Source organism: Lepus europaeus, chromosome 4, assembly GCF_033115175.1.
Source record: "Lepus europaeus isolate LE1 chromosome 4, mLepTim1.pri, whole genome shotgun sequence".
Taxonomy (NCBI): Eukaryota; Metazoa; Chordata; class Mammalia; order Lagomorpha; family Leporidae; genus Lepus; species Lepus europaeus.
In genome coordinates, this window is record NC_084830.1 from 147,127,937 (window position 1) to 147,142,623 (window position 14,687).

At 43.4% G+C, this 14,687-nt stretch overlaps 1 protein-coding gene across 1 annotated transcript in view; it reads left to right on the forward strand.

Moving 5' to 3' along the window:
* Nucleotides 1-14,687, forward strand: part of MEIKIN (meiotic kinetochore factor) — a 95,733-nt gene that overhangs the window by 23,995 nt on the left and 57,051 nt on the right. The window contains exons 7-8 of the mRNA XM_062189956.1: nt 5,691-5,730; nt 13,311-13,375. Coding sequence (XP_062045940.1) covers nt 5,691-5,730; nt 13,311-13,375 — 105 coding nt within the window. The remainder of the gene's footprint in view (nt 1-5,690; nt 5,731-13,310; nt 13,376-14,687) is intronic.

The following is a 14,687-nucleotide window of genomic DNA, read 5'->3' on the forward strand; positions in this document are numbered from 1 at the left end:
AACCAAGATTGAGCTCCCAGGTCCAGGCTTTGGCACCCCGGGTGTTACAAGCGTTTGTGATCTGAACCAGTGAATGTGGAGTGGAAACAGTGTGTGTGTGTCAAATAAAATCATTTGTAAAACAAAAATAGTACAGAGGGTTCCTATATACCTGTCATCCAGTTTTCCCTGTTATCTTAAATTTTACCTATCTGTTGAAAGGCAGAATGACAGAGGGAGAGAGGGATAAAAGGAGGCAGAGAGAGGAGAGACAGAAATGTCTCCCATCCTCTGGTTCATTCCCCAAATGCCTACAACAGACAGGGCTCAGTCAGACAAAGCCAAGAGCCACGAACTCCATCTGGGTCTCCCACAGGGTAGCAGTAACCCTAGCACTTGTACTGTAACCTGCTGCTTTCCAGGCACATTATCAGGAAGCAGGATTGGAAGCAGAGGCAGGACTCCTTCCTAGGTACTCAGATATGGCATGTGGGCATCCCGAGCAGCCACTTAATCCACTGTGCCACAATGCCTACTCCCTGATTTTATCTTGGGTAACTTTAAATCAAAACCAAGATATTAACATTGGCACAAATTATTAACTAAATTATTAACCTTATTAAAATTTCATCAGTTTTTCCACTGATATGTTTCAAAATCATTCTCAGAATCTCACACTGGATCCTTCTCCTTAGTCTCCTGCAGTCTATAATAATTCCTAAATCTGTCATAGTCTTGATGCTTTTGAAGATTACTGATAAATTATGTTGTAGTATTTCCCTTGGTGTGGAATTGTCTTGATGTTTTCTCATGAGCTGGAATGAGGTTATGCAGTCTTTGGTAAGAATACCACAAGGGGGGCTGGCGTTGTGGCATAGTAGGCTAAGCTTCCACCTATGGCACCGGCATCCCATTTGAGCACCAGTTTCAATCTTGGCTGCTCCACTTCCAATTCAGTTCTCTATTATGGCCTGGCAAAGCAGTGGGAGATGGCCCAAGTCCTTGGGCTCCTGCACCCACGTGGGAGATCCAGAAGAAGCTCCTGGCTCCTGGCTTTGGATCAACCCAACTCCAGCCATTGTGGCCATTTGGGGAGTGAGCCAATAGACAGAAGACCTTTCTCTATGTCTCCCCCTCTCTGTAACTCTACCTCTCAAATAAATAAATAAATAAATAAATAAATCTTCTTTTAAAAAAAAGAATGCTACAGAAATGATATTGACCTGCTTGTATATGCTACCATATATCAAGGGATTCATGATATCATTATTTCTTATTACTGGTGGTATTAAATTTCATTGCTTGATTATGGTAGTGTCTGCTAAGTTTCTCCACTGTGAAGCTACTATTTTCCCTTTGTAATTAATACATATCTAGAAAGAGATTGAGACTGTAAATTATGTTTCTGTCAGAACTTCTCACTAATTTTAGCAGCCATCAGAGGCAATGAAGGGAAACCATCTCTTTGGTTTCTGGTTTATTCTTCGTGTATTTCTTTTGTGCATATGAGCGGATAGCTTGTGTTCTCTGACATTTTTGTATTTGTTACATGGAAGACATTATTCTATATTTTACTCTTTTCTCTTTACTATTTCCACTTAGCAGTATGTACTGTATATTCCAATGCTCCATCTGGCTTTACAGAGAGCTTCCTTATATATTTTTTAGAGATTTATTTGTTTATTTGAGAGTCAGAGTCAAATTCAGAGAGAGAGAGAGAGAGAGAGAATGAGAGAGAATGTGAGAGAATGAGAGAATATCTTCCATCCACTGGTCCACTCCCCAAACGGCTGTAGCAGCCATGGCTGGACCTGCTGAAGCCAGAATCCAGGAATTCCAATCAGGTCTCCCACTTGCTTGCCAGGGACTTGGGCTATCATCTGCTGCTGCCTTCCTATGCACATTGGCAGGGAGCTGGATCAAAAGTAGAGCTGCTGGGACTCAAACCAGCTCTCTGATATGGAGTGCCACTGTCAGAAGCAGAGTTACAGAGGCAATGCACTGCAGCACAGTGCCAGCCCCTACCCTCAATTTTTAAGTTATTTATATGTTAAAAATATTAGCATTTGTGGCATATTGGGTAAAACCACCACCTGCAGTGCTAGGATCCCATAAGGGCACTGGTTCGAGTCCTGGCTGTTCCCACTGCTAATCCAGCTCTCTGCCATGGCCTGGGAAAGCAGTAGAAGATGGCCCAAGTCCTTGGGCCCTTGCACCTGCCTGGGAGACATGGAAGAAGCTCCAGGGTCCTGGCTTCAGATCAGCCCAGCCCTGGTCATTGCAGCCATTTGGGGAGTGAACCAGAGATGGAAGACTCTCTCTCTCTTTCTTTCTTTCTCTCTCTCTCTTTCTGTAACTGTGCCTTTCAAATAAATAAATATTTTTTTAGAGATTTTATTTGTTTTATCTGAGAGGTAGAGTTATAGACAGTGAGTGGAAGAGTCAGAGAGAAAAGTCTTCCGTTCAGTGGTTCACTCCCCAGATGGTCACAATGGCCGGAGCTGTGCCAGTCCAAAACCAGGAGCCAGGAGCTTCTTCTGGTCTCCCACACACACTCCTTGGGTGCAGGGGCCCAAGGACTTGAGCTATCCTCTACTGCTATCCTAGGCCATAGCAGAGAGCTGGATTGGAAGAGGAGCAGCTGGGACTAGAACCGGTGCCCATATGGGATGCTGGCGCCGCAGGCGGAGGATTAACTTACTGCACCACCATGCCAGCCCCTCAAATAAATAAAAATTTTTTTCTGATGGGCAGAGTTAGACAGTGAGAGAGAGAGACAGAGAGAAAGGTCTTCCTTTTTCCATTGGTTCACCCCCCAAGTGGCTGCTACAGCCAGTGCGCTGCACCAATCCAAAGCCAGGAGCCAGGCATTTCCTCCTGGTCTCCCATGCAGGTGCAGGGCCCAAGCACTTGGGCCATCCTCCACTGCGCTCCCGGGCCACAGCAGAGAGCTGGACTGGAAGAGGAGCAACCGGGACAGAATCTGGTGCCCTGACCGGGACTAGAAACCGGTGTGCCGGCACCACAGGCGGAGGATTAGCCTAGTGAGCCACGGCACCGGCCATAAATAAATATTTTTAAAAAGAATATTAGCATTTTGTCTGTGGTTTATAGTACATATGCCACAAAGAATACAAATTTTCTCCCAGTTACTTAGTTCTGTTTTGTTTTGTTTTGTTTGTAATATTATTGTCATGCAAGAATTTTTTGCTTATATGGGGTTTATTTTCTCCCACACCAGTAGTGAGTGTAGCAGTTCACTACTAACATTAACATCCTAGGTTCTTTGTATCTTCCGGTTGCCGAGTGTGTTGGCTTATTACCCTAGAGCTGTAGGATAGCTACTAAACCTCTTGGCATCACAGCCATGTTCCTGGAAGAAAGAATGTGAAAGGCCAATAGTAGCCATTTGTGTTTCCTTTTATCAGAAAAGCAAAAGCTTTCCCTGAAGTTCCCTGACAGACCTATATTTAGGTCTATTAGCCAGAACTGGGTCATATTTATACCTACCACTAAGGAGGTGGAGGACTGAAGTATTCTGCCTTCCTAACATCTATAGTGGTAAATAGCAAGGGAAAAAGGGAGAATCGGGTCAAGATTGGATGTTGTTAGCCTCTCTACTAGAGCGTGCCACTGTTAGGTCTAAGATACAGGTCCAGAAGATTCAAGGACAACCAGTCAAGATAGAAAAGACTTTTATTGTAGAAGGGACAACATAGTAAACTAAGATTTTAGCCCAGGTGGACAGCAGGTGGGGGGGTCTGAAGGAGTGCTTCAAACCCCTTCCCGCTCCCAGGTTGTGGGCAGTTGTCCTTTTTATGCTCTGTGTTTGGGAAAGGACCATGTATTCTCACAGAGACCAACATCCACCATGAGAAAGTGGGCATGGATGAGAACAAGCTGCCTTGGTTTATCAGAATCAGCAATGTACACTGTATGGTCTTCTCAGCCTATGTCCCTAGCAAGGAGCTGGTAAAAGGCAGAGTCAAATCAGTAGAGTCACATAAGTAAAACCCAGCAGTGTTATCTTCAGAGTCATTTTTCTTGCTCCCAGTTTTACCAGGTGCAGAGTTAGCCATTTTTGTCCTAGTGGCCTAGCAAGCCCTAACATCCAGTAAGCCAAGGGGATATCAACCAGAGAATTAAATGCTGAATCAGGGGTCCTTAATGGTAAAGTTGATCACTATCTGAATGGTAATTTCTGACAGTACTTGGAGACCTTTTATTCTGTGTTTTGTTTAGTTTGAAAACTTCTTTTTATTTCTACTTTTACCTGACAAGTCCAACAGTAAAAGTAAGCTGTATGTATGTACAGCTTAATCCAGGGTTTCAAACTATATTAGTAAGACCCAATTCCTCTCCATCTTTTAGTTCAGGATCACTTTTGTATCATTTACACACTCAGTCACATCCCTTTATCAAGCACCTATTTCTGTCTCCAGGCTTATGTACTCACAGTCTCAAATCCAGTAAGAACATTGTCTCTATTCTCCAACTACTTGCATAGAAGTACTGGGCCTTTCATATTCACTTCAGTTAGTTCATATGTCTACCCTAACCCAGTTTGGCCAGGAAGATGCAGGGCTTTCACGGTGTTGAATTGCAGGCTATGCCTGAATCATCGTGAAAATATCAGGAAACCGTTAACAGCAAAAACAGCAGATGCTAGATGGTAAGTGTCTACTGCAGTCCTGTACGTGTCAGAACTCCCCTCTCAAGGAAATGTTTAGGAGGCACCATTCACTTTATCTCCCCTTAACTGTTGGGGGTGTTAAACTTGAACCTAGTACAAACAAAGCGTGCAGCTGTTAAGACTAGTCTCATAGTTTTTTATATTTTTAGCAATATCCTGGTGTACCTGGGATAGTCAAATGTTGACTGGGAGAAATTCCATTGACCAATTGGTCTACTGGTATGTACGTCTAGATATTTGGTCCTGAACTAAGAACCACGTGACCTGAGTTAAACTTCCAAGTATCCAGCTATTAGTTTGTAACTTGAGCAATTAATTTTTTCTTGTATTTAAAATGGGGGTAATAAATTGGTATATTTCTGTAACTGGAATTATGGTACAGCAAGTTAAGCCACCACTTGCAACGCTGATATCCTGTATCAGAGTGCTGCTGGCTCCTCTGCTTCTGACCCAGCTCTCTACTAATGCACATGGGAAGGTAGCAGAAAACGGTGCAAGTATTTGTACCCCTGCCACACACATGGAGACCACAATGGAATTCCTGGTCCCTGGCTTCAGCCTCACCCAGCCCTGGCTGTTGAGCCATTTGGGGAGTGAACCAGCAGATGGAAGAACTCTGTTTCGCTTCCACTTCCTCTTCCTCCCTCCCCCCCATCACTTGGCCTTTGAAATAAATAAATAAATAAATCTTTTTTACATAAGCAAATAAATTGATATGTTTGAGGAGATTGTTGTAAGAATCAGTGAGATAATAGAAAAATACTTCAAACAGTGTAAACTATGTAAATACAAGGTGACAAATTCTTGTAGCTAATAAAATTTTGCAACACTTTGTGTTTTACTTTGATATTTTGGACATACTTTTGCTTAATTTAAGGGGAAGATGTAAAAATTAAAACTATAAAGTTGTAAAAATGAAATGCACTGTCACCATGAATCTTGGGGAAAATACTGATTTTTACTTAATTTTATCCTCTGGATTATCTTTGAATTACAGGGTTTTCTTCCCCTTTCCTAGGAACTTCTTCAGAAGACTATCAGAAATGCTGTATAAAAAAGTAAGAACTGAATATTTTAAATTTGTTGTGCTTTTGAAAACCTTGTATTCTATTAGTTACATAGCAAATATAATTGTAAGTCTACAAATTTACTCAATATTTCTAAAGGATTCACTGTGTGTCAGGATTGTTAGTTATAAACAAAACTGATTAAAAACAAAATATGGCTGGCGCCGCAGCTCACTTGGTTAATCTTCCACCTGCAGCACCGGCATCCCGGGTTCTAGTCCCGGTTGGGGTGCCGGATTCTGTCCCAGTTGCTCCTCTTCCAGTCCAGCTCTTTGCTGTGGCCCAGGAAGGCAGTGGAGGATGGCCAAGTGCTTGGGCCCTGCACCTACATGGGAGACCAGGAAGAAACACCTGGCTCCTGGCTTCAGATCGGCGCAGTGTGCCTGCCGTAGCAGCCACTTGGGGGGTGAACCAACGGAAAAAGGAAGACCTTTCTCTCTGTCTCTCTCTTTCTCACTGTCTAACTCTGCCTGTCAAAATAAATAAGTAAATAACAAAATCTCTGCCTTCATTGAGTCTACTTTCTAGTGGGAAGAAATAAACAATAAATAAGTAAACTTATGCCATGTTATACAATAATGAATATCATGGAAAAAAATAGAACAAGAGAGGGGCTAGGGAGTATTGGGGTAGAGGTTTGCTGCTTTAAGTAGTGTGGTCAGGGTAGTCATTGTTGAAAAGGTAGCATTTAAGTAGAGACTTAAAGAGACAGAGCAAAATGAGTGGTTCAGCAGAGAAAGAGCATTCCAAGTGGAAGGAGCAGTCAGTACAAGACCTGAGGCAAGAAGACTTGGGCCTGAGGAGAGGAGAAAGGTCGATGGGGCCGAGAGAAGCAGGAGGCCAAATCTATAAGGCATTGTAGAACACTTTAGGTGAGTTGGGAAGCCTTTGAGGAATTATGTGACGTTAGTTATATTTTAGAGGAATCATCGTCCCTGCTGTGATGAGAGTACACTATGGGGAGGAAAGGAATAAGGGAGATTATAGTTAAGACTGTTGCCTTAATCTAAGCAAAAGATACTAGGTTGTGGACCAGAGGAATAAGAGTAGTGGTAGTGTGAGTATGGTCAGATTTTGGACGTACATTAAGAGTAGAATTAACAAGATCTGCTGATACAGTAAATGGTGGGATGTGATGTGAGAGATAGTTGACTCCACAGTTTTAACTTAATAATGTATCTGTAAAATAACATTTTATAAACTCTTATGAAATTTTTATCTTATATAAATTAGTTGGCTTAATCTGAATTAATATATCTGAGCTTCATTTTGTCAAGTATTTACAAATTTACACTGAGGCCCAGGGTTATGTCACAGTGAGTTAAGCTGCCACTTGCAACAACAGCATCCCATATTAGAGCACCAGCTCAAGTCATGGCTGCTCCACTTCTGATCCAGCTCCCTGCTAATGTGTGTGGGAAAGCAGCAGAAGATGGCCCAGGTCCACGGGCCCCTGACATCCATGTGGGACATCTGGATGTAGTTTCAGGCTCCTATCAGGTTCTAGTCCTGGCTGTTCCTCTTCTGACCCTGCTTTCTTCTATGGCCTGGGAAAGCAGTGGAAGATGGCCCAAGTCCTTGGGCCCCTGCACCCACATGGGAGACCTGGAAAAAGCTCCTGGCTCCTGGCTTCGGATCGGCGCAGCTCCGGCCGTTGTGGCCAGTTGGAGAGTGAATCATCAGAGGGAAGACCCCCCCCCCCTTTTTAAGATTTATTTATTTATTTGAGATTCAGAGTTAGAGAGAGAAAGAAATATTCCATCCGCTCGTTGACTCCTGTCTTCTGCCTAGGCCATTGTGGTCATTTGAGGAGTGAACCAGCAGATGGAAAATCTCTTTCTGTCTCCTCTGTCTGGCATTCCGCCTTTCAAGTAAATAAAATAAATATTTTTTAAAAATTTTAAAATTCACAATGACTCTTAATGCTATTAAAAATTTGGGTATTCACCTTTATCTACTGACTTGAAGAGTTTCTTTAAATTTTTTTTAAATTTACTTATTTGATAGACAGAGATAGTTATAGAGACAGACAGATCATCCATCCACTGGCTCATTCCTCAAATGCCATAACAGCTGAGGGTGAGCTAACCTGTCACCTAGAACTTAATTTTGAGTAGCAGGGACCCAAGTATTTGAGCTATCAGGTAATGCTTCCCAGTGTGCTCATTAGCAGAGAGCTGGAATTGGAAGAGTAGATGAGGCTTGAACCCAGGCACTCAAAATTGGTATGCAAGCATCCCAAGCAGCATCTTAACTAATGTGTCAAATACCCACCACTTACCCTGTGCTCTTTCATTATTCAGTTCCTGTAAGTGTTGCTTCATGCTATTATGTAAAATTGACAGCCGGCGCCGCAGCTCACTAGGCTAATCCTCCGCCTTGCGGTGCCGGCACACCGGGTTCTAGTCCCGGTCGCCCCTCTTCCAGGCCAGCTCTCTGCTCTGGCCAGGGAGTGCAGTGGAGGATGGCCCAAGTGCTTGGGCCCTGCACCCCACGGGAGACCAGGAGAAGCACCTGGCTCCTGCCATCGGATCAGCGCGGTGCGCCGGCCGCAGCGCGCCTACTGCGGCGGCCATTGGAGGGTGAACCAACGGCAAAAGGAAGACCTTTCTGTCTCTCTCTTTCACTATCCACTCTGCCTGTCAAAAAAAAAAAAGTTTAAAAGTTTAAAATTGACGTTCTATTCTGGTCCCTGCACAGTTACCAGAATATTCTGTTTCCTCTCTGAGCAAGAAGACTAAAAGTTTTAAATTTGTACCACATGAAATGCAGTACCATGAGAAAAATAATATTTGTGGATTACAAGTGATTATTTCATATTACTAAATTGAAATAATCTTCTAATTTTTATATTGTAATATTATAGTCTGAAAAAATCGTGTTCATTGTGAATTATTAAAGAGGAACTGCTTTCCCTTTGTAGTATTAATTATTGCACTAAGAATTTCCACAAAACATGCTTTGATTACTTGTTTTACATATTACTATTTATTTTTTTATTTGTATGTGTCCCATAAATACAACATTTAGAACACAGTAATTCTTCCCACCATATCTGCCTTCCCACCCATTCTCCCACCCTTTGTTCTTTTCCCTCTCCCTTTTAGTCTGAGAAAGAAAAAGGGAAGGAAGGGAGGGAAGGAGGGAGGAAGGAGGGAAGGAGGGAGGGAGGGAAGGAAGGAGAGTGGGAAGGAGAGTGGGAAGGAAGGAAGGGAGGGATGGAGGAAGGGAGGAAGGAGAGAGAGGGAGAAAGGGAGGGAGAGAGAGGGAGGGAAGAAAGAGGGAGGGTGACCCAAGGACTTGGGCCATCTTCTACTGCTTTCCCAGGCCATAGCAGAGAGGTGGGTCAGAAGTGGAGCTGCTGGGACTCAAACAGGCGCCCATATGGGATGCCAGCATGGTAGGCAGCTTTACCCACTACACCGTAGCACTGGTCCCTGTTGTTACTATTTTACAACTAAATTTTTACCAGAATTAAATGGTAAACAATGCAATGTTACTTTCTTTAGTGGAAATCTAAACTACCAGTCTTCTGTGCTAATGAGATTGTGAGATTGAAGATTAATATTCTTGAGTACAGGGGCTGGCACTGTGGAGCAGCAGGTTAACGCCTTGGCCTGAAGTGCCGGCATCCCATATGAGCACCGGTTCTAGTCCTGGCTGCTCCTCTTCCAACCCAGCTTTCTGCTATGGCCTGGAAAAGCAGTGGAAGATGGCCCAAGTCCTTGGGCCCCTGCACTCACATGGGAGACCTGGAAAAAGCTCCTGGCTCCTGGCTTCGGATCAGCGCAGCTCCGGCCGTTGTGGCCAGTTGGGGAGTGAACCATCAGAGGGAAGACCCCCCCCCCTTTTTAAGATTTATTTATTTATTTGAGATTCAGAGTTAGAGAGAGAAAGAAATATTCCATCTGCTCATTGACTCCCCAGATGGCTACAATGGCTGGGGCTTGGCCTGGCAAAGGCCGGGAGCCAGGAGCTTCTTCTGGGTCTTCCAAGTGGGTGGCAGGGGCCCAGACACTTGGGCCATCTGCTGCTTCTTTTCCCAGGCCATTAGCAGGGAGCTAGATTGGAACTGGAGCAGCTGGGACTTGAATCAGTGTCCATATGGGATGCTGGCATCACAGGTGAAGGTATATTTGCTGTGCCATAACGCCTGCCCCTAAGCTCTTGTTTTTATGTTGAGTTTCCACCCTGTTGTTTGGACATCTCCTGCTAGTACTCTCTACAGGGATTTTTCACATACCTCCTTTACTATGGCTTTCTCTTCACATCATCTAATATCATCATCCTGTCTATTATCTCCATCTCCAGAGTTTGGGATTGAGGGAGTGAAGCCAGTTCCTATTATCTGCTTGTTTCCCAACCCTCTGTCTTCTTATCCTTTGTTTTGTTTTGTTTTAAAAGATTTTATTTATTTATTTATTTGAGAGGTAGAGTTACAGACAATAGAGGGAGAGACAGAGAGAAAGGTCTTACACCTGCTGATTCACTCCCCAATTGGCTGCAACGGCTGGAGCTGAGCCAATCTAAAGCTAGGAGCTTCCTCTGGGTTTCCCATGTGGGTGCAGGAGCCCAATTGCTTGGGCCATCTTCTACTGCTTTCCCAGGCCACAGCAGACAGCTGGATCAGAAGTGGAGCAGCCGGGACTCGAACCGGCGCCCATATGGGATTCTGGCACCGCAGTCAGAGGATTAATGTACTTTGCCACAGCGCTGCCCACCCCCCACCCCCCATCCTTTTTAAGTAATCCTTCAGGCTAGATGGCAGAGAGGAGGAAACTTATCTTTGTTCATATCCTGAGTTCATATTTCTCCATAGAGGAGAAATTCCAAAAAAAACGATTCAAAAGGCACACCATATGTTCCCTGGAATTAGGTTTCTGATTCAAGCCTGAAAAATCTAAAGTATGTTAGATGATTTAAAATACCAGAATAAATAGGAATCTGGATGGCATTTCAGAAATTGACACAATAAAGATTTGTACATTATATGTGCAAATCAGACATGGATTCCATAGCATGGGTGCAATTATGGATTACCTTGAAAGGGGTCATGCCCAGTATAACTTCCTACAAAGGGCAAAGTAATCTCAATCAAAGGAGGCTGGATGTTATATCAAATGTAAAAACTGAGGGGCCAGTGCTGTGGCTTAGTGGGTTAAGGCACTGCCTGCAGCACTGGCATCCCATATGGGCTCTAGTTCAGGTCCCAGCTGCTCTGCCTATGACCCAGTTCCATGCTAAGGTGCCTGGGAGTGCATTGGAAGATGGCCCAGGTCTTTGGGCCCCTGCCCCCATGTGGGAGGCTTGGAGGAATCTCCTGTCTGCTGGCTTCGGATTGGCCCAGTTCTGGCTGTCAGAGCCATTTAGGGAGTGAACCAGCAGACAGGGGATCTCTCTGCCTCTGCTTCTCCCTTGGTGTAATTGTGCCTTTAAAGTAAAATGAATATATCTTTAAAAAAAAAAAAACAAAAAACTCTGGAGGTCATCAATCAGCAGTAGCAAGTGAGAGAGACCTAGTGATAGGGAAATCTCTGAAGGGTCCTTTGATTTAGAGTCAGCACTTGGCTGTCTGTCAATCCCAGGACACCAGTGACATAACAGTACCAATCAAGATCAAGAAGGACCTTTCCTATTCTTTCTACAACCCCCCCTTTCAAATGCCAGAGGAACCCAAAGAGTAACTACCAAGTAGGAGAGGCCAAAAAGAAAAAAAACTATGATTGTTTTTCCTACTTTATTTTAGGAGTCTGATTCAGGTCCAAGATAGGAAAAAGAAAAAATTTAAATTGAAATTCAATAGTAGAGTTGTACCATTATGCTAGACTCCTTTTTTTTTTTTTTTGACAGGCAGAGTTAGACAGTGAGAGAGAGAGACAGAGAGAAAGGTCTTCCTTCTATTGGTTCACCCCCCAAATGGCTGCCACGGCTGGCGCGCTGCGCCAGTCCGAAGCCAGGAGCTAGGTACTTCCTGCTGGTCTCCTATGTGGGTGTAGGGTCCAAGCACTTGGACCGTCCTCCACTGCCCTCCCAGGCCACAGCAGAGAGTTGGACTGGAAGAGGAGCAAGCGGGACAGAATCTGGTGCTCCAACCGGGACTAGAACACGGGGAGCCGGCATCGCAGGCGGCGGACTAACCAAGTGAGCTGTGGTGCCAGCCGCTAGACTATTACCTAAAAATAACTTTATTACAAGAGAATTCTAGAAGAGCATTTGTAAAAATAAACCCACCTAAAGTTCACTCAGAAGCAAAAAGTACTATTTTGATAGAATAAGTTTACATGGAAATATGAAAGAATAAAATTTTCCAAGATTTATTTATTTATTTGAAAGTTAAAGTTACACAAAGAGGAGAGGCAGAGAGAGAGAGAGACAGGTCTTCCATCCGATGGTTCACTCCCCAATTGGCCACAATGCCCAGAGCTGCACCAATCCAAAGCCAGGAGCCAGGAGCTACTTCTGGGTCTCGCACACAGGTGTAGGGGCCTAAGGACTTGGGCCATCTTCTACTGCTTTCCCAGGCCATAGCAGAGAGCTAGATCAGAAGTGGAGCAAACCGGTGTCCATGTGGGATGCTGGCATTGCAGGCAGTGGCTTAACCCGCTATGCCACAGCACCGGACCTATAAAATTGTTTTCTGATTACTGAGTTCAACAGAAATTCTCTTCTCACATTGGTTTGCAGCTCCATTACCTTGCTAGGAAATCCATTTTGTTGCTCAGAAGCTATGCTTTGATCCTTATTCTCTCCCACATATTTAGATAAAATTAAAGGAGTCTCATTTATAGGTGTACAAAAAGAAAAGAATATTTATTCCCCCCATCGCCAAAAATTTCTGTCATGTTGCTTGAACTGGTTACCATGAGAACCCTAGGAAATAGAATTGCTCTTCCTTTAGTATTAATGAGGTAAGTAAACAAGATAGGCTAAGTATCTTTCATAATGCCATTCGAGTGTGGGTAGCTGAATTAGGGTTTAAAATCTGGTCTTTCTGGCCGGCGCTGTGGCTTAACAGGCTAATCCTCCGCCTTGCGGCGCCGGCACACCGGGTTCTAGTCCCGGTTGGGGTGCCGGATTCTATCCCGGTTGCCCCTCTTCCAGGCCAGCTCTCTGCTATGGCCCGGGAAGGCAGTGGAGGATGGCCCGGGTCCTTGGGCCCTGCACCCGCATGGGAGACCAGGAGAAGCACCTGGCTCCTGGCTTCGGATCAGCGAGATGCGTCGGCCACAGCGGCCATTGGAGGGTGAACCAATGGCAAAAAGGAAGACCTTTCTCTCTGTCTCTCTCTCTCACTATCCACTCTGCCTGTCAAAAAAAAAAAAAAAAAATCTGGTCTTTCTGATTGTAAACACTATGTCTTGTATTCTATGCCAAATGTCTCACACTACTAAATGTATAAATATATTGTCTTTTGTTATTAAGCTATTTTATACAGATATGATAATATTTTTCCAGCAATTGGATTATTTCTATAAGATAATTAATTGCATGTGAATGATTTAAGTATTGTTTGAAGACTCTTTAAAATTACTAAAAGATAAAAAAATGCCACAAATTTGTTCTTATTACAGAGGGATGATGTTAGCAGACCAAAGTATTCCTTCAAAACCAAAGTATACTTCAGATTCAAAATCAGGTAATAAACAGTGAAACTAATTATTTTCATTATTATATATATATATATTTGCATTTTTATGCATCCAGTATTTTAAAAAAATGGTCACCCAGGAAACTGAGTGCTTTTTTTATATTTGTTTGTAGTTAAGATATGAAGATATGTAGTATTCGTAAGTAGGTCTTAACTATCCCCTCAGGACCCATCTTTTATTCACTTAATATCATTCCAGTTTTAATATATGTGCTGCCAAAGCGAGCACTATTCATTTAATAAATATTTACTGGATTGGTACTCTATACTAGGCATTATTTTGTATACCAGTGGGAAGGATCCACTTTCCCTGCCCTTAGAGGTTTCAGTAGTAGGAGGTAAAGAAAAGAAAGCAGATATATTATTGTTATATTTGATGATTGAAAATAATGGAATAAACAAATTATCTCATATTATTGGCACTCTATTTATTATTATTAGAGTAAACTTCAGAAGGCATTTACATTTCTTGTTAACCTCTCTTGGATCTCACATTTCTGTTTACTTTATCTTCTGCAAAAAATTTTTTAGCATCTGTTTGGCAATAAATGTGAAGTTCTGCTGATTTTCTTCTTGATGGTTATAAATGTTTACATGAACTAAAAATGTATATTTGCATAATCTTCACTTGAGGAATTATCTTAATGGTCAATTGCTAAATGCCAGGCATTATGTTACAGATGGTAAATATAAAAATGATTTAAGATAATTTTGATAGTGAGACTAGACTAGCGATAGAAAAACTAAACTTGTATAAGTACCGATCATTGGAAGAAGTAGTATGTTATGTACTAGAGGATGCGTGTTAGAAGGGAGATTTGTTGGCTGGCGCCGCGGCTCAATAGGCTAATCCTCTGCCTTGCGGCGCCGGCACACCAGGTTCTAGTCCCGGTCGGGCACCGATCCTGTCCCGGTTGCCCCTCTTCCAGGCCAGCTTTCTGCTGTGGCCAGGGAGTGCAGTGGAGGATGGCCCAAGTGCTTGGGCCCTGCACCCCATGGGAGACCAGGAGAAGCACCTGGCTCCTGCCATCGGATCAGCGCGGTGTGCTGGCAGCAGTGCGCCTACCACGGCGGCCATTGGAGGGTGAACCAACGGCAAAAAGGAAGACCTTTCTCTCTGTCTCTCTCTCTCTCTCACTGTCCACTCTGCCTGTCAAAAAAATAAAAAAAAAAAAAAAGGGAGATTTGTTTCCACATCAAAGTGTATGGCAACCTGTAAACAAGAAAAGAGAGGTATTGAAAGGACAAGTGGTGAAGACACCAAAACAACCATAATTTTACCTAGGTCTTTCTCAATGAA